Here is an 18,896-nt window from a genome sequence, read left to right on the forward strand (position 1 = left end):
ATCACTGATGACCTCAGCAATTTTATTAACAAATTTATTTCCCTAATTGGGTGACGCATCTCAGTGCTCCACTCAAGGGCATTGTAATAGCTTGCACACCCCGAAGAAGGAATTAATTAGAACCGGCTGCTCTTTGTTCCGCATTCATACTCGCCCACCCCCCCGGTCTTGTAAACATTGCGCCTGGTTTCCTCGGTCGTCCAGGCTCCTCACTTCTGACCCCCCCTCCCCCCTAAACAAACAGAAAGCTGAGCGTGTAGCTTAACACCAGTGGCTCCTCCTCGTGCACATCCACCTCCCCGGAAGCTGCATTTCACCGCCAGGTTCGGGCAGGATGGCTGCTTCCAGCAGGTACTCGGAAGTCCAGGAAGAGACCTTTCCTCCGCAGGCGCCGTGGAGCTCCGGGTGCTGGCTTGCTAGCGCTGCGGGGTGTCCTGTCCGTGCAGAGCCTGGCATGCAGCTGGTGAGACGGGCGGCGCGGTGCCCTCACCCTGCCCCTCCTGCAGGCCTCTTAGGAAGGTGAGAGGTGTTCCCGGGCACAGGCCGCCCCTGAGGGAGCCCCTCTTCAATGAGGACTGCCTCACAGCTGGCCAGGATGGAGCGTGACAAGAAAGCATGTTAAAGGCAAACACTGCAGAGTCTCGCTGTGATGCTGCCTCTAACTCCTGCGCCATCTCACCCGGACCATCCCGTCTGGGTGACCAGCGTTAGCACGAGACGCCAGGCGTGTGAGTGTCTCCGGAGCTGCTGCTTCAGCAGCTCTTCACTCAGCCTGCCGTGGGAGCGATGGCTCCTGGATGCAGCTGTGACTATCGAAGACGTCTAAGGGGTGTGTAGGCTATCCTCCCACAATAGGTCTCTGGGTACTATGTGCAGAACCGGGTGGCCGCCGCGTCTCACTGCCCCTCCTGGATGTCCCGCAGGATCTGGATGAGGTTTTCCAGGCCGAAAATGTAGCCCGGGTCTGGTCCGTCATAGGTGCTGCGCTCGTTCCAGGAGCCCTTGTATGTCGTGTGAGCAAAGTCGATCATCCGGATGTCAACCTTGGGGAGGCCTCCGGGGCAGCTGCCGGGTGCCGGCTGCGGAGCCTCCTGAGGGTGCGGGCTGCCCGGGGCTCTTTCCGGCGGCTCCTGCCCGTCGTAGATGACCAGGAGGGAGCTGGAGTAGAAGCGGTATGAACTCTGGCTCCTGATGACCGAGAGGAGGGCCTGCAGCTGGCGCTGGATGGGCCGCAGCAGCTCTGCCCGGAGGCGGGTCCCGTCGTGCAGGAACTGATAGAGAGCCTGTCTGAACCCGTCCACGGAGAGTTTCCTCCCGTAGTACTTGTCTTTGCAGAGAAAGTGCTTCTTATCAGTTTGGTAAACCTTACGTTAAGAAAAAGAAAATGCGGAAATTACAAACAGAAAATGGCACCTGCCCGGCTCAGCGTCACAGGCTGACATGACACAAACAGTCCCGGGGGGCGGGGGCAGGGCAAGGATGCCGAGACGCTCAGAACGCGGAGCTTCCTCCGCGCACCCGTCAGCTTTCCATCGGCGCTGCTTCCCGCACAAGCTCCAACGGGGACCCAGGGCTGAGACCCTTCACCCTAAGGGGCGACCCCCACCCCCGAGGAAAAGGCCGGATCTCCTTTCGTGCAAATTTCCAATGTCACCCCAAACCATGACTTAAACCCTGGCTCCGGCCCTCAAACATCAGCAAACCCAAGTCAGGAAGCGTTGGTAGGAATCCGAAATCACAGCCAATGGCCTTGGGAAGCCAACTGGACTAAATTTCCCCAACGAAGTTTATGAAGTCCTTCCTCTGGGGATTCTAAGGAAACAAGAATGGCTCTCGGGGTGGAGTGGGGTGAATATTTTGAAGGTAAAAGACAGGCTAGATCAGGTGTAGATGGAGTTTGGGGGCGTCCGTGCAGCTGAGGGGAGCCTGGGGAGCGGAGGGAGGGGCCCAGCAGCTCTGGGCTGTGGCTCCTCACCTTGGCACCAGCTTCTCTCCCCTCCCCCGTCATGTCTGGGCCACCAGATGGGAGCAGGGAAGAGAGGCACTGATGGGGGACAGTGGCAGCGGCCCCCACTTCATGCAGACGGCACAGGCGGCAGCAGAGGCTGACCTGGGGCCAGAGAAGGACGTGGCTGCCTGGCTCGCCTGGGAAGGGCTGCGTGTATCTGGCCAACAGTCTCGGGCCTTCCCTGCCTTCAGAGCACATGATGTGTTTACAGAAAACCGGTGCTGAAAGATGTCAGAAGGATATGACAGACTTGGTGTTGCCGTTGGAGGGTTGGGGACCGGCTGCTAAATCAGCCATCAGCAATACATCCAGGCACCACCTTCTAAATAGATCAGATCCGTTTCGGAGGGTCCAGAGAGATTCCATTTACACCCCAGCTCATCACACGCGTGCTCCTGAGACTGTTCCAAGCCTTTCAAGGGGCATCTGTGCGGCCAATTTACAGACTCAGCTTCCGCTTCCAGGCGGCGGTTTCAGTTAAGGAGCGCGTGGCGTGCCCGTCGCCAGGTGCCTGGCTTTGGTGGATAGATTGTAAGAGCAAACCAGTGGAGAAGGTTTGTTTCCTCCTGCCTGCGGCCTCTGTGTGAGCCACGTCAGCGCAGCACAAAGACAGTGTGGAGTCCGGGGCAGCAAAAAGTAAGCGTTCCTTTGCCCGGGCTCCGGCTGTAACCTTCCCATTTTGTTAACCAGAACAAGCAGCAAGAAGCAGAAGAAGTGGCGTAAGAAGAGAGAACTTCCAATAAAAACACCGGCGTGGCTCAGTGGTCGAGCATCGACCTATGAACCAGAAGGTCAAGTTTATCAGGGCACATGCCCAGGTTGTGGGATCAGTCCTCAGTGGGGGGCGTGCAGGAGGCAGCTGATCAATGATTCTCTCATCGTTGATGTTTCTCTCTCTCCCTCTCTCTTCCTCTCGGAAATCAATAAAAATATATTAAAACACAAAATCACAACTTGGAGACAGACTGCCTTATGATAAGTATCCTGGAAGGCGGAGTTCAGCTTTCTCGTCAGAGAACGCGGAATCCACAAGAGAACTCTTCCTCCCGTCCTCCCAGCCCCTGCGCACACACTGCCCTGAGCTCTGCTCTCCGTGCGGGCAGGACCGCGTGGCCACTGTGGTCTCAGCTGCCCGGCTGTTGGCACCGCTGTCCTGAGAGGCGCCCTTTAAAGACCCAGCGTATCAGACAGGGTGTGCTTCCCTGGGGAAGAGGGGCGCCCGGCTGCCTCTGATGCTCCCCCAAAGCCTGGTGTCTGGGTGGCGGCATCGTGCCCCCCTGGACATGCCGGGAGCCAGCCTGCCGGCCCGCCACCCACCTGCATGCCGCAGATGCGCACGCCCAGGAGGGCCGAGGTGCTCTGCGCGCACTTGGTCATGTGGCGGGCCTTCTTCTCCTCGGACGCGTCGTCCCCGTGCTGCCGGGTCCCCATCTTCAGGTCCAGCACGCAGGGGTGCTTGTACTGCGACACGACGTTTTCCAGCAGCAGGAACCCTGGTCACGCTGGTTAAGGAAGGTCCCGAGGCCGGAGGGGCCCGCGGGAGGCAGCAGCTCCTGCGAGGGGCTTTCTCTCCGGGCGCACCGGGGAGACACGCAGGTCGCTGCGGCTGCGGTCACAAGCCCGCTCTCGGGGAGCTGTGAGCAGGCGCGCTTCCCCCTTTGCGCTGAGGCTGGAGTTGAAACGCAGGCCTGCAATCCTGGAAATCATAGGCTAAAACCCCTAGTCACCCCACGGGCCAGGCCCTGTGGGAGAGGAGTGGCAGGAACATTAATTTAGTGGGGGCATTATCCTGCCGAAGCTTCTCGGGCGTTAGGGCTGCAGATGGGTCTTAGGGAATCCTGGGACACAGCGCTCGAGTGCAGGGAGGAGCCCAAGTTTGCTCACGGAGGACGGGGCAGCCTGAGGTGGGGGATGCCTCCCCGAAAGTCCACCATGGCCTTCCCTCGGGGGAGCCTCCCTCCCTGCCCATCAGCTCGTGGGGAGAATTCGGGGTAGAAGGAGGGTGTGGTGCAGGGGACCCACCCAGCCCTCTGAGGCCGCGCCATCCCCACCCAGCGTGGCAGTCGCCATTCCCATCTGCCCACAGAGCCCCCAGCGCGGGGGCAGACACGGCGTGGCCGCCAGGGCACTGGGCTCCGCTCAGTTCCCAGTCTGGCTCTCACATCATCCTGATTTGTTTTGGGAAAGAACTGATTTTTTCCTAGGTCCCAGGTTTGAGGGCTCCTGCCTCCCTCACTCCCCCCTCCCCCCCTTCACAGGTGCCCCTCCTGCCCTGGCACCGTGGCAGGGAGGCTGGAAGGATATGGTGCTGCTTGTTCTCCGGGTACTCGGTGCAGAGGCGCGTCAGGTGGGCCTGGTGGCAGTGCAGACCCCACGGGTTCAAGCTCCCCCTCTTGGCCTGGTTCCCGTTAGCATCCTCCACCAGGAAGGCGACGTGGGTGCTGAGCTGGAACTCGGACCTCAGGAGCGCAGTGGCCGGGCTGCCGCGGAGGGAGCACAGGACAGTCAGGGCCGGGCCCGAGGCCTGGAGAGGGGCTCTCCCGGTGACTGCGGGGCCCTCCTGGGCGGGACTCCGACCCCGACGGCCCCTGGCTCCTCTCCAGGACACGGCGGGGCCTCGGATGCCCTTCCTGCCCAACCGCCCGGCACCTGGGCTGGCCAGCTGCAGCCTCCCCTCCGAGGGGGTGTAAAGGCACTTGTCCGCCCTCTGACGGTCTCAGTGGAGGCAGGCACGCGGGACAGCAGCCGCAGGGGCAGGAGGCGGGCTTAGGCCTCCCACCTTGAGCCCTCGAAGTGCCATGGAGGGGCAGGGTGGGGGTCCTGGGCCGCTCTCCTGCCCGCTGCGCCTGGCTCGCTGTGAACTGAGACAATGGGCCTGGCTTCCTGACTCTGCGGTGCTCCTCGGGGAAGGGAGCTTTCCTTGTGTGAGCTCTGTTTTCCCACAAACGTTAACCCCCAGGGATCCTTCTCATCTGGAAAAGGCCCCCGAGTTTCCAGGGTTTGGAGACTCTCTGGGCCCTCAGCTGCCCAGAGACGCTTCACGGCCTCCGTGAAACAGGAACTTAATTAAGCGAACAGTGCCGGGCGCCTGCTCTGCCTGGGCCCTGCATGCTCCCCGGGTCCCCGGTAGCGCCCAGCCCTCCCTCTGGAGGGGCACGGAGAAGAGGCGCCCCTCTTGTCACAGTTCTGGACAGAGCCCCCCCGGGGCTCCCGGCGCCTGGGCCCTGGCACAGCGGGGGGCATGCTGGTCCCGCTGGGGACGAGCTCCCAGCTCTCATCCGCCAAGTGGCCTCACCTCTCCTGGAGCGCGCGTGCCAGCTGGGCGTGCTGCCACCCGGAGAGGGTCCCCGCGCCGCCGCCGCCGGTCTGCCGGAGCTTCTGCCATATCGCCGCCGCCGGCCCCGCGGAGGCCTGGAAGGACTCCCGGTTCTCCCGCAGGGGGCCGGCCACCAGGCTGAGGTGGCCCAGGCTGTCTTTCTGTAGGTGAACCGTGATGGTGCCTGCGGAGCACACGGGAGGGGAGGAGCCAGAGGGAATGACGTGTCGGCGGCATCCTGCTGAGTTTAATGGCGGTGGTCACCCTTCCCTTTTCCCAGCTCCTGTCTCACGGAAGAGCGACGGGCACGGCCTGGTTCAGCCCGAACCCGACCTGCTCCGAAGGGCCCAGCGCCGGCGCCCTCGGAACAGCCGCAGGCCCACCCGGCGCGGGCTCTGCTCGGGGCGCTAGTCTGCGCCTTCGTGCGCTGAACAGAGCAGCCCGTGCGGCCTGTCCTCGCACCCCGGCCCTCTGTGCACAGCCCCCGCCCCAGTCCCACCACTGCCCGCGGCCCAGCCCGGGGCGTCAGAGCTGGTCTGCCAAGAGGGGCCCCGCCAGAGTGGCAGGGAGGGGGGCATTCCTTCCTGCCCCTGGTCTTTGCCCCTCCATGGCCCTCTCTCCCTCTGGCAGCAGACAAGCCTGCGGGGCTCACGCTCCTCCACCCTCCCCTCCTCTGGCCCGGACAGCGGGGCTCACACTCCTCCACCCTCCCCTCCTCTGGCCCGGACAGCGGGGCTCACGCTCCTCCACCCTCCCCTCCTCTGGCCCCGACAGCAGGGCTCACGCTCCTCCACCCTCCCCTCCTCTGGCCCCGACAGCAGGGCTCACGCTCCTCCACCCTCCCCTCCTCTGGCCCCGACAGCGGGGCTCACGCTCCTCCACCCTCCCCTCCTCTGGCCCGGACAGTGGGGCTCACGCTCCTCCACCCTCCCCTCCTCTGGCCCGGACAGTGGGGCTCACGCTCCTCCACCCTCCCCTCCTCTGGCCCCGACAGCAGGGCTCACGCTCCTCCACTCTCCCCTCCTCTGGCCCGGACAGCGGGGCTCACGGTTCCTCTGGTTTCTAGGAGCCGCTCGGCCCATGAAGAAGGTGGGAGGAGTGCGGTGCTTTGGGCCTGAGAGATGCCCCAGCTTCCAGGGCCTCCGGCCACTGGCGCTGTAGCCAAGGCGGACGCCCCCTCCCTGGGAGTGGGGGGCGAGCAAACCCAGGAGCGCGTGCTGACGGGGCTCCTTTGCCGGCGGCCATGCTGGGGATCAGCAGGCCCGATGGTCACGCTCCGCCCCTTTGGGTTTCTCACTCCCGTGGCGGAGTCCCGGCCTCTGTGCCCGGGGCTGGCGGCCAGCGGGTGCCGGCGAAGAGGGAGCGGCCCTCCTGGTCGTGGCGCAGGAGACCGCCACGCGCGGTTTTGGGAGAGCCAGGTCTCAGGGCTGCGGCCCGCACTCGGCCCTCGGGCCTGGGTGACAGCTATCGCACCCCGCCCCCGTCCCACCACCGCTGCCGCTGCCCAGCCCCGGGGCGTCAGAGCTGGTCTGCCAAGAGGGGCCCCGCCAGAGTGGCAGGGAGGGGGGCATTCCTTCCTGCCCTTGGTCTTTGCCCCCTCCATCGCCCTCTCTCCCTCTGGTAGCAGACAAGCCCCCGGGGTTCCTGGGACCTCGTGCTAATGGTTCCTTTAAAGCGTGCTCCTCACGTCAGCCCCTTTGCAGGGGCCTCCATTCTCTGCTGGTCCCTGGCTGAGGCGGCTGCCTGGGCTTCCGGATAGTTCTTTCCTGCCGGCCGCAGGGCCACCTTGTCAGCGTTCGCGGTAACGTCTGTGGAGGCCGCTCTGAAGGCGGCTGAGCTCCTGCTGCGTCCCGCCCGGCCCTCCGAGGCTGGTTGAGCGGACACTCGGGCCGCTCCCTAACTCAGCAGCCGCTCTCCGGAGCCCCTGCCCAGCCAGCGCCGTCCCGGGGTCCTGTCACCTCAGGTTCCCGGTGCCCTCGTTCTGCAGCCGAGAGTGACGTTCGTTTCCTCCAGCTGCTAAAAATACTCCGCTCTCCTCAGCTCTCCCCGGGCCCCGTGTCCTGTAAAGCCACAGTGACCCTAACGGTACTGAACCCCACAGTTCAGCCTACCTGGAGACCGGCGTGCACCCTAGGCCAAGCCCACAGGGCAGGGCGGCGGCAGCACGGACTGCGGCCCCATCGTCCCCGTGACTGCCACACCCTGCGCGCCTCGAGGGCCTTCGTCTGTCACCAGCGCTGCGCAGGCTGACGGGGGTCGGGGCTGAGAGACTGAGTGTCTTGGCCACGGTCAGAGGCCTGGCGCCCTGAGGAGCCGCCCCCACCCGGCTGTGGGAGGACAGCTGTCCCAGGGCGCCGTGCGGTCACACTGCCAACCCACGTGTGGCCGCGGACACCCTGCCCTCCCGGTCATGTTCGTCCCGGTCACCCTGTCTGTGGAGCCAGCAGGCGGCGACCCCGCTGTGCTGGGGGCACTGCTGCGCTGGGAGCCGCAGGAAGCCCGGGGCTGGGGGACAAGAGTGACCTTCACTGCTTCTCCAGGCTCCAGCTCTGTCTGATTCACCCGTGCTGAGTGTCTGAATGATGGAGGCGAGCAGAGGTGCACATAACCCCACGCCAACCAAATCCAAAGTCATTCTGTTTCTCGTATCGCGGGAGCTACACCCCGGGCTCCGTGTCCCTGCCTCTGGCTCTGTCTCCGTCGGCCTGCCTGCTCTCCCCCCACTCCGCTCCCTGGCTCAGCCCGGCCCTTCCTTCTGAGGCCTGGGGCCGGCGCAGATCAGGCCCTGGAACAGTCTCGAGCGGCCTCCTGGACGGGAGCAGGGTGTCGGTGGAATCCAGGCTGCTAGAGACTTGGATCGTTCTTTTCCTCAACCGCTATGCTGGCCCTGGCCTGGCCTCCCGCTGGCCCTGTGTGTCCATGGGGACGAGGCCTCAGAGACCCGTGGGTTCCAGAACGCTGCCCCTGCTCACCAGCCTCCCCAAGCAGCGCGACCTGCCGCCGTGCCAGCTGGGCAGACGGGTGCCCCCCGCCACGATCGCCATGCCACTGTCTCAGCAGTTTTGGTTTAGCTGAGCAGCTCCCTCCACCTTGAATATTCTGTCACCTATTTATTTTAAGCTCATGAGAGCCTTTGTCGGCAGCTCTCTGTCTGTAATGTGAACCAGGCTCAGCCATGAGCCAGCTAGACCTGGGAGCGTGTCCTCACTCACCCGAAGCCGGCAGGCAGGCTGGGGGCAGAGGCACGCAGCCCCAAGCCTCCGTCACCCCGGGAGCCAGCAAAGCCCAGGGGGAGCGCCTGGTCGGGCGGCTGCGCCTGGGAGTGAGGTCGCTGCCCAGCAGCCCTGAGGCCATCTCAGTGCGGGCGGCGGTGACAGGGAGAGGCGTGCCCCGTGGCGCGCAGTGGCCGCTTCAGAAACAGCCCTCACTCCGGGGCTCTTCCCATTGGGGAGCAAAAGCGAGGCCCCATAGCAGCCCGTCGGCACTGGAGGTCGCTAGCTCAGTGGCCGGGCACGTCCGTCCCTTCCTCCCTGGGCTGGGCGGCCGGCACTGGGTCTGGGGACTCCATCTCTTCAGTGAGAGCAGCTGGAGGAGCCAGGGCCTCCCTTGGGAGTCAGACCTTGAGGCTTTGGATCCTGGCTCTGCCTCCCATTGGCTGTGCCCTCAGGCAAGTCAGGTGACCTCTCTGCCTCAGTGCCCGCACTGGGAAATGGGGCTGCTGTCCCCACCGCAGAGGGCTGCTGTGAGGAGTGGGTCTGTACCCCCAGACTGCGCACAGGGGGTTGTGTTGGGCACTGAGGGACCACAGGGTGAGCTGAAGGGACTCTAACTTTAGTGTGAGATGACGCCTGCCCAGCCGGGAGCCCTGAGGGTCCCTTTCCCTCCCCCCACCTCAGCTCCCTGCCCTGACGGTCCCTTTCCCTCTCCCACCTCAGCTCCCTGCCCTGAGGGTCCCTTTCCCTCTCCCACCTCAGCTCCCTGCCCTGAGGGTCCCTTTCCCTCTCCCCACCTCAGCTCCCTGCCCTGACGGTCCCTTTCCCTCTCCCACCTCAGCTCCCTGCCCTGAGGGCCCCTTTCCCTCTCCCACCTCAGCTCCCTGCCCTGAGGGTCCCTTTCCCTCTCCCCACCTCAGCTCCCTGCCCTGAGGGTCCCTTTCCCTCTCCCACCTCAGCTCCCTGCCCTGAGGGTCCCTTTCCCTCTCCCACCTCAGCTCCCTGCCCTGAGGGTCCCTTTCCCTCTCCCACCTCAGCTCCCTGCCCTGAGGGCCCCTTTCCCTCTCCCACCTCAGCTCCCTGCCCTGAGGGTCCCTTTCCCTCTCCCACCTCAGCTCCCTGCCCTGAGGGCCCCTTTCCCTCTCCCCACCTCAGCTCCCTGCCCTGAGGGCGAGGGTCCCCTGGGGCCTACTCCAGTGTCTGTAGACGCGTTTCCTTAGGTGGGCCCCGAGTAGTGCTCGGGAGGGTCAGCGTGTCTGCGTCACTGGAGCCTCAGACTGGGTGTCGCCCCAGCCCGGGGCTCTGTCCCCTGCCCCCTCCCCCTCCACAGGGCTGCGAGGTCTCACCTGGGCGGTGTCTGTGGTTCCCTGAAGCAGATGTTAGGAAACACCATCTCCCGAGGGAAGCCCAGGGCGGGAACAGAGGTCCCCGTGGCTGGTGATGTGTGTGGCTCTGAGCCTCGGTCAGATTAATCTGTCACCTTAGCAAAGCCCCAAGCCGGCTGGATCTGGGATGGGCCCCGCCCAAGGGGGCAGTCAGGGCAGGGGAGTAGACCGGTGCCCGAGGGCGGAGCAGTCCCACCTGGAGGGTGGGCACCTGGGGACGGGACGGGGCGGCAGCCTCGCTCACTCTCCTGCTTCCCCGGGGCCTGCGCTCCAGAGCTGTGCGGAAGCGTGAAATGCCGCTGGCAGGAGGCCACCCATGCGAGGACCTGCCACGCCTTTCTGGGTTGAGTTCAGTCTCGAAAGGAGACACTCATTCCAGTGGGTGGTCTGACAAGATGGGCAGTGACCACGGAGCCCCAGAAGGCCCCAGGGGAGGCCCGCCCAGGCTGCACCCCAGCTGTGCACCCGTCTAGTGCCTGATGCCATCGTCCGGTCTCAGACTCTCAGGAGGGCCCGGCAGGCAGGACTGAAGCAGTGCCCAGGGCTCAGGCCTCGGCCCCCAACCAGTGGGTCTCAAATGGGAGTATGCTGAGTACAGATCCCTGGGCCCTAATCCCAGGATTGTGATTCCCAGGTCTGTGGTGGGCCCCGGGAACCTGCATGTCCCTTCTCTCTCTCTCTCTCTCTCTCTCTCTCTCTCTCTCTCTCTCTCTCTCTCTCTCTCTCTCCTCTCCCCGCCAAACCCCAGCGACTTGGGTGCAGTCTGAGATCAGCCGCGCACTGGGGCGCCCCCAGGCTCTCAATCACTGCGATAGCACTATGCACACCTGGACAAGGAGGGCAGCGCTCGCCGTCACATCTGGACCCTCCAAAGGAGGCCTTTTCGCTGAGCACGCATGCCACCGGGCTTGGGCTGGCAGGCATGCCTGGGCCCGGGAACCTCGTGTACAGAAGGCTGGGGTGGAGCACAGCCGAGGCTCTGCCGAGGCTCCTGCCTGGGCCCGCGTGGGCGGCCCCCCACCAGCCTTCTCCGCCAGAGCCCCCCTGGTGCTCAGAGCAGAATGCACACTGCTCCGTGCCCGCCTCCGCAGGTCCCGCTGGAGGGCAGCCACGCCCCTGCTTTGCCCTGGACGAGGCCTCCTAAACCTGCCGTGTCCCAGCTCCGCCATGTCCTGTCCCAGGCCCGGCCAGGAGGTCCGCCTGCCCTGTGCTTCCCGCCACGTGCTCCCAAGCCCAGCCACGCGCCCACTTCACTCCGTTCCCAATTCCTCGAAGCCGGCGCGTGAGCTCATTTGGAAGGACTCCAAGTGCTGTTCTACTCCAGACCCGGCACCTGAAGAGTTCAGAGAAACTAGGACAGCGAACCGGCTGCGGGAGGGGGGCATGTCTCCATGGCAACCGCCACACACACACACACACACACCAGCCGGGCCTGGCCCAGTGCGGTGGCCCCCGCGTCTGCGCGGACACTCACCTCTGTACTGTGGGGTGAACCGCTTCATGGCCAGTGGCAGGGACTCGTAGAAGCGCTGCTCCCGGGAGACGAGGGGCTTGCACACGGTGTGCTCGTCATACCTCAGCACGCTCAGGTGCCCCCCCACCTGGTGCACGAAGGGCTCCAGGAGCACCTGCCCGGCGTCCCCGGGGTCCGCACTGTCCTGCACAACCATGTCCTGGGGTCGCAGTCGAAGCTCCAGGACAGAAGGCCGGGCGTCAGAGGTCGTCACCTTTCTCCTGGGCCTTGGCCGCTGTCATAGCACAGCTCTCTTCCCAGCTGTGGACGGCGGGCCCCTGGAAAGCAGAGGAGGGCGGAGGTGATGTGAGCGACAGAGCCCCCCAGTGCTCACCCCCAGTGCTCACCCCCAGTGCTCACCCCCAGTGCTCACCCCCAGTGCTCACCCCCAGTGCTCACCCCCCAGCCACCGGGAGGGACACAGAGGCCCCCAGCCCCCAGCTCACACACCGGGAGGGACACAAAGGCCCCCAGCCCCCAGCTCACACACCGGGAGGACACAGACCCCCCAGTGCTCACCCCCCAGCCACCGGGAGGACACAGAACCCCCAGTGCTCACCCCCCAGCCACCGGGAGGACACAGAGCCCCCCAGCCCCCAGCTCACACACCGGGAGGGACACAGAGTCCCCAGTGCTCACCCCCCAGCCACCGGGAGGACACAGAGCCCCCAGTGCTCACCCCCCAGCCACCGGGAGGGACACAGAGGCCCCCAGCCCCCAGCCCCCAGGGAATGAACAAGACCATAAATGGGCATCGATTACTTCTGGAATAATTTGTTACAAGAAACTAGGAACAGTGGTTGCCCCCGGGGAGCAGGCTGAGAGGGAGACTTCTCTACTAGTAAATATTAAATATTCAAACATTTAAAAAAAAATCAAACAGTACACATGACTGTAGGCTTCCAGAGTTCAGAGACTGTTTTCACTTCTCCTGCCTCCCTGGCGGAACAGGACCCCAGGCCCAGGAAGAGAGCAGGTCCCAGCTGTCGGGGACTCAGCATCCACGGGGCCTGGGGCTCAGCAAGGCTTCATCTTCACAGGTCTAGCGTGCACCATGGATTCCCATCATGGCTCCACACATAACTGCTTGGGCCTCTTAACCCTCTCTTGGCCTCAGTGTCCCATCTGTGGAATGGGATCGTAATGGTGCCTGCCTCATGGAGTCAGGGACAGAATTGAGATCACAGGTGAGCCCAGGGCCCAGAGCTAAGTGCTCAATAAATGTGATTAATCATGAATATTTCTGGCATTATTGCCTTGGGGAAGGCAGGCTCTCTCACCACCACTTTGCAAATGAGGAAAGCGAGGCCCGAGCCGCCTGGCCTGGGGTCCAGCGGGGTCCAGGAGCAGGGGCGGAAGTAAAGCAGACTCCCCGTCTCTGGGCCTGGTCCTCCGCTGCCTGCTGCTCCCCTTTCCTCCCGAAGGGTGGGCTTGTGGGCCCCAGGCAGATGCTGGGACTTGGCTGCAAATGCAGCTCCTACAGCGTCCTGCCCTTGTCTCAGGAGGGTGCCCAGGAGACACTTCCTGAGGCTCACACTCCTCGGGTCTGCGAGGACGCTCTCACAGCGGAGCCTGTCACTGCCGAGTTATTAATGCTCCCTCTGCTGGGCTCCCGGCCGAGGAGGTGACCAGGCTCGGCGGCGCTGGGCATGATGGACCCTCCAAACGACCTTCAGTTCAGACGGGGCGTGGCCGGCTGGCTCCTAGCACAGCAGTGCCCGTCGCTGTGTGTGGACCCTGGCCCCGAGGGCCTCCCTCGCCGCCTGCCAGGAGGCCCTGCAAACCCCGGCCTGCTCTCCTTCCCCGGGGCCTCCCCCTCGGCTACTGCTCTGAGCAGAGTGTCGTCAGCCCACTTCACAGACGGGGAAAATGAGGCACAGAGAGGTTGAGTAACTTGCCAGTGTGCACCCAGCTAGTGTGGGGAGAGCAGGGACTTGAACATTAGCCCAGAGCCTGCTTCCCCGCCATGCCGCGGGGCGGCTGAGGCTACTGTGATCTCCTTTGAGAGTCAGGAACGGAGCCCCAAGAAGGCTGGGACCTGACCAGTCACCCCAAGTCGCTGGCTGTGCTGGGACAGGACAGGTTTTCTTGTCCCCAGGCCTGGTCTCTCCGACCCTGATGACCTAGTGGCGTGTGGGCTCCTCGCCTCAGCCTTCAGGGGGGTCAGTGCACCCAGAGCTGGGGCTGCAACAGACCCGAGAGGCACTGCCATCCCCAGCCGCCCTCGGGCCCTGGCTGAGCTCTCCCGCCCTGGGCGGGGCGAGGTGGTAGCCACGGATGTCTGCTGGGCAGTCACCCTGTACTTTTCAAACAGCTGGACTGGACAGCCGGGGAAACTGAGGCTCTTTCTCTCAAGGGGCCTCCGAGCGTGTATCTAGGTGACGTCTCCTCAGACTCCGAGCTGTGTGGGCGGCTAACAGGTTGGTAAGCAGGGGTGGCGGGAGGGCAGAGGGCGTGGCGTCAGCACGGAGCCCTCCCCGTGGCTCCCGTGGCAGGAAGCTGACCTTGGATTCCCAGGAAGCCTGAGGTTTCCCACCTGTCTGTGCAGCCTCTGCTCTGGGACGAAGCCAGGGAAGCCTCCGTCCCCATTCCTCCTCGGAGGCCCAGGAACTCGTCCATCCCCGCAGGCCTCTCGGCCCAGGCCTTCCCTTGGCCTTGGCCCGGGCTCAGCGCCTCTGGGCCCTGGGCCTGTGTCCTCACAGCACTGGGCAGGGAGCAGGAGCCCAGTCTGTCTGGGGTCCCACCAGCTGGCCGAGGCCCCCGGACGCTCTGGGTTCCCTCCCACCGGCCTCGGCCTGGTCATGATGCTGCAGGGAGGCCTCTTCCCCGCGTCCCCACCTCGCGCCTGTCACTGCGTGGGTGACTCTCAGCTGACTCAGCCTGGTGCTGGGAGGGCAGGCGAGGCGCTGGCCTGAGATGGACCTCACGCCCTCCGACAGGGCCCTCACGCCCTCCGACAGGGACCTCACGCCCTCCGACAGGGACCTCACGCCCTCCGACAGGGACCTCACGCCCTCCGACAGGGACCTCACGGCCTCCGACAGGGGCCTCACGCCCCGGACAGGGACCTCACGCCCCGGACAGGGACCTCACGCCCTCCGACAGGGACCTCACGCCCTCTGACAGGGACCTCACGCCCTCCGACAGGGACCTCACGGCCTCCGACAGGGACCTCACGCCCTCTGACAGGGACCTCACGGCCTCCGACAGGGACCTCACGCCCTCCGACAGGGACCTCACGCCCTCCGACAGGGACCTCACGCCCTCCGACAGGGACCTCACGGCCTCCGACAGGGACCTCACGCCCTCTGACAGGGACCTCACGCCCTCTGACAGGGACCTCACGCCCTCCGACGCGGCCCTCACGCCCTCTGACAGGGACCTCACGCCCTCCGACAGGGACCTCACGGCCTCAGACAGGGACCTCACGCCCTCCGACAGGGACCTCACGCCCTCCGACAGGGACCTCACGGCCTCCGACAGGGACCTCACGCCCTCTGACAGGGACCTCACGGCCTCTGACAGGGACCTCACGGCCTCCGACAGGGACCTCACGCCCTCTGACAGGGACCTCACGCCCTCCGACGCGGCCCTCACGCCCTCTGACAGGGACCTCACGCCCTCTGACAGGGACCTCACGGCCTCCGACAGGGACCTCACGGCCTCCGACAGGGACCTCACGCCCTCTGACAGGGACCTCACGGCCTCCGACAGGGACCTCACGCCCTCTGACAGGGACCTCACGGCCTCCGACAGGGGCCTCACGCCCTCTGACAGGGACCTCACGCCCTCCGACAGGGACCTCACGCCCTCTGACAGGGACCTCACGGCCTCCGACAGGGACCTCACGCCCTCTGACAGGGACCTCACGGCCTCTGACAGGGACCTCACGGCCTCCGACAGGGACCTCACGCCCTCTGACAGGGACCTCACGCCCTCTGACAGGGACCTCACGCCCTCCGACGCGGCCCTCACGCCCTCTGACAGGGACCTCACGCCCTCTGACAGGGACCTCACGCCCTCCGACGCGGCCCTCACGCCCTCTGACAGGGACCTCACGCCCTCTGACAGGGACCTCACGCCCTCCGACAGGGACCTCACGGCCTCCGACAGGGACCTCACACCCTCCGACAGGGACCTCACGCCCTCCGACAGGGACCTCACGGCCTCCGACAGGGACCTCACACCCTCCGACGCGGCCCTCACGCCCTCTGACAGGGACCTCACGCCCTCCGACAGGGACCTCACGCCCTCCGACAGGGACCTCACGGCCTCCGACAGGGACCTCACGGCCTCCGACAGGGGGCCTCACGCCCTCCGACAGGGACCTCACGCCCTCCGACAGGGACCTCACGCCCTCCGACAGGGGGCCTCACGCCCTCTGACAGGGGGCCTCACGCCCTCCGACAGGGACCTCACGCCCTCTGACAGGGACCTCACGCCCTCTGACAGGGACCTCACGCCCTCTGACAGGGACCTCACGCCCTCTGACAGGGGGCCTCACGCCCTCTGACAGGGGGCCTCACGCCCTCTGACAGGGACCTCACGCCCTCCGACAGGGACCTCACGCCCTCCGACAGGGACCTCACGCCCTCTGACAGGGACCTCACGCCCTCTGACAGGGACCTCACGCCCTCTGACAGGGGGCCTCACGCCCTCCGACAGGGACCTCACGCCCTCTGACAGGGACCTCACGCCCTCCGACAGGGACCTCACGCCCTCCGACAGGGACCTCACGCCCTCCGACAGGGACCTCACGCCCTCCGACAGGGACCTCACGCCCTCTGACAGGGACCTCACGCCCTCTGACAGGGACCTCACGCCCTCTGACAGGGACCTCACGTCCTCCGACAGGGGGCCTCACGCCCTCCGACAGGGACCTCACGCCCTCCGACAGGGGGCCTCACGCCCTCCGACAGGGGGCCTCACGCCCTCTGACAGGGACCTCACGCCCTCCGACAGGGGGCCTCACGCCCTCCGACAGGGGGCCTCACGCCCTCTGACAGGGACCTCACGTCCTCCGACAGGGACCTCACGCCCTCTGACAGGGACCTCACGCCCTCCGACAGGGGGCCTCACGCCCTCCGACAGGGGGCCTCACGCCCTCTGACAGGGACCTCACGCCCTCCGACAGGGGGCCTCACGCCCTCCGACAGGGACCTCACGCCCTCCGACAGGGACCTCACGCCCCGGACAGGGACCTCACGCCCTCCGACAGGGACCTCACGGCCTCCGACAGGGACCTCACGCCCTCCGACAGGGACCTCACGCCCTCCGACAGGGACCTCACGCCCTCTGACAGGGACCTCACGGCCTCCGACAGGGACCTCACGGCCTCCGACAGGGACCTCACGCCCTCTGACAGGGACCTCACGGCCTCTGACAGGGACCTCACGCCCTCCGACGCGGCCCTCACGCCCTCTGACAGGGACCTCACGCCCTCCGACAGGGGCCTCACGCCCTCTGACAGGGACCTCACGGCCTCTGACAGGGACCTCACACCCTCTGAACAGGGGGCCTCACGCCCTCTGACAGGGCCCTCACGCCCTCTGACAGGGACCTCACGCCCTCTGACGCGGCCCTCACGCCCTCCGACAGGGACCTCACGCCCTCTGACGCGGCCCTCACGCCCTCCGACAGGGACCTCACGGCCTCCGACAGGGACCTCACGCCCTCCGACAGGGACCTCACGCCCTCTGACAGGGACCTCACACCCTCCGACAGGGACCTCACGCCCTCCGACAGGGACCTCACGGCCTCCGACAGGGACCTCACACCCTCCGACGCGGCCCTCACGCCCTCTGACAGGGACCTCACGCCCTCCGACAGGGACCTCACGCCCTCCGACAGGGACCTCACGGCCTCCGACAGGGACCTCACGGCCTCCGACAGGGGGCCTCACGCCCTCCGACAGGGACCTCACGCCCTCCGACAGGGACCTCACGCCCTCCGACAGGGGGCCTCACGCCCTCTGACAGGGGGCCTCACGCCCTCCGACAGGGACCTCACGCCCTCTGACAGGGACCTCACGGCCTCTGACAGGGACCTCACGGCCTCTGACAGGGACCTCACGCCCTCTGACAGGGACCTCACGCCCTCTGACAGGGACCTCACGCCCTCTGACAGGGGGCCTCACGCCCTCTGACAGGGGGCCTCACGCCCTCTGACAGGGACCTCACGCCCTCCGACAGGGACCTCACGCCCTCCGACAGGGACCTCACGCCCTCTGACAGGGACCTCACGCCCTCTGACAGGGACCTCACGCCCTCTGACAGGGACCTCACGCCCTCCGACAGGGGGCCTCACGCCCTCTGACAGGGACCTCACACCCTCTGACAGGGACCTCACGCCCTCTGACAGGGACCTCACGCCCTCTGACAGGGACCTCACGCCCTCAGACAGGGACCTCACGCCCTCCGACAGGGACCTCACGCCCTCGGACAGGGACCTCACGCCCTCCGACAGGGACCTCACGCCCTCTGACAGGGACCTCACGCCCTCCGACAGGGACCTCACGCCCTCCGACAGGGACCTCACACCCTCCGACAGGGACCTCACGCCCTCCGACGCGGCCCTCACGCCCTCCGACAGGGACCTCACGCCCTCCGACGCGGCCCTCACAGACAGACCGAACACCCCGGGCTCCCTTTAGTGCTTGGTGGGAGACAAATGTCCCCCTCTCCCTCCCACGCCTCCTCCCCCAGCCCAGGCCGGTGCCCAGCGTCCTTCCTAGAGCTCCTTGGGGGGACCAGCGGGCGTTAGGATGGAGGAGGAGGAGAGGGAGGAGGCGAGATGCCCGCAGCTGGAGAGCGCAGCCTAAACCCCGCTCCCAGGAGGCGTGGACAGGTGGCCCGGGCGGTGTCCTGCCCTGTCACTGGGTCGTGCTGAAGGACATCCCGGGCCTCACTCCAGGAGAGTCAGGCCGATTTCTCTGGCCTCCACCGCGCCGTGTGTAGGGGCCTGGCCGCCGGGCCAGCAGACCTGGGCCTGAGTGGCAGCCAGCCCGCCTGGTCGCGAGGCCCGCCTGGTCAGAAAGGAGGTCGCGGCTGCAGGGCCTGCGGCTGTGCTTGGCTGCCAGAGCGGGGACAAGTGACCCCGGCAGGGATGCCACCATCACGCGGAGGTGTGCGTGTCGGCTGGCACTTCCTTTCCTGACGCCCGCGTGCGCCCAACCCTGACCCACGTGCTAAGCTCAAGGCCATGAAACAGTACAGGTTTTTGGTTAAATCCTCTCCTGAGGGTATTTTTTCCATTGATTTTCAGAGAGTGGGAAGGAGTGGGGAGAGAGGGGGGAGAGAGAGAAACATTGATGTGAGAGACACACCGATCGGTTGCCTCCCACATACATCCTGACTGGGGCCAGGGATCGAACCTGCAACCCAGGTACATGCCCTTGACCAGGAATCGAACCCGAGAGCCTTAGGTGTGCAAGCCGACGCTCCAACCCCTGAGCCACGCTGCC

General features: G+C 65.7%; 1 protein-coding gene across 1 annotated transcript in view; it reads right to left on the reverse strand.

Annotated features, from left to right (window-relative positions):
* The window catches only part of IP6K3 (inositol hexakisphosphate kinase 3), a 23,915-nt gene continuing 5,019 nt past the window's right edge, over positions 1–18,896 (reverse strand). Inside the window, exons 2-6 of the mRNA XM_008160052.3 lie at positions 11,396–11,712; positions 5,304–5,508; positions 4,313–4,488; positions 3,326–3,501; positions 1–1,364 (exon numbers count right to left, since the gene is read on the reverse strand). Coding sequence (XP_008158274.2) covers positions 897–1,364; positions 3,326–3,501; positions 4,313–4,488; positions 5,304–5,508; positions 11,396–11,591 — 1,221 coding nt within the window. The 5' untranslated portion in view covers positions 11,592–11,712 and the 3' untranslated portion in view covers positions 1–896. The remainder of the gene's footprint in view (positions 1,365–3,325; positions 3,502–4,312; positions 4,489–5,303; positions 5,509–11,395; positions 11,713–18,896) is intronic.

Source organism: Eptesicus fuscus, chromosome 10 (assembly GCF_027574615.1).
Source record: "Eptesicus fuscus isolate TK198812 chromosome 10, DD_ASM_mEF_20220401, whole genome shotgun sequence".
Classification (NCBI taxonomy): Eukaryota; Metazoa; Chordata; class Mammalia; order Chiroptera; family Vespertilionidae; genus Eptesicus; species Eptesicus fuscus.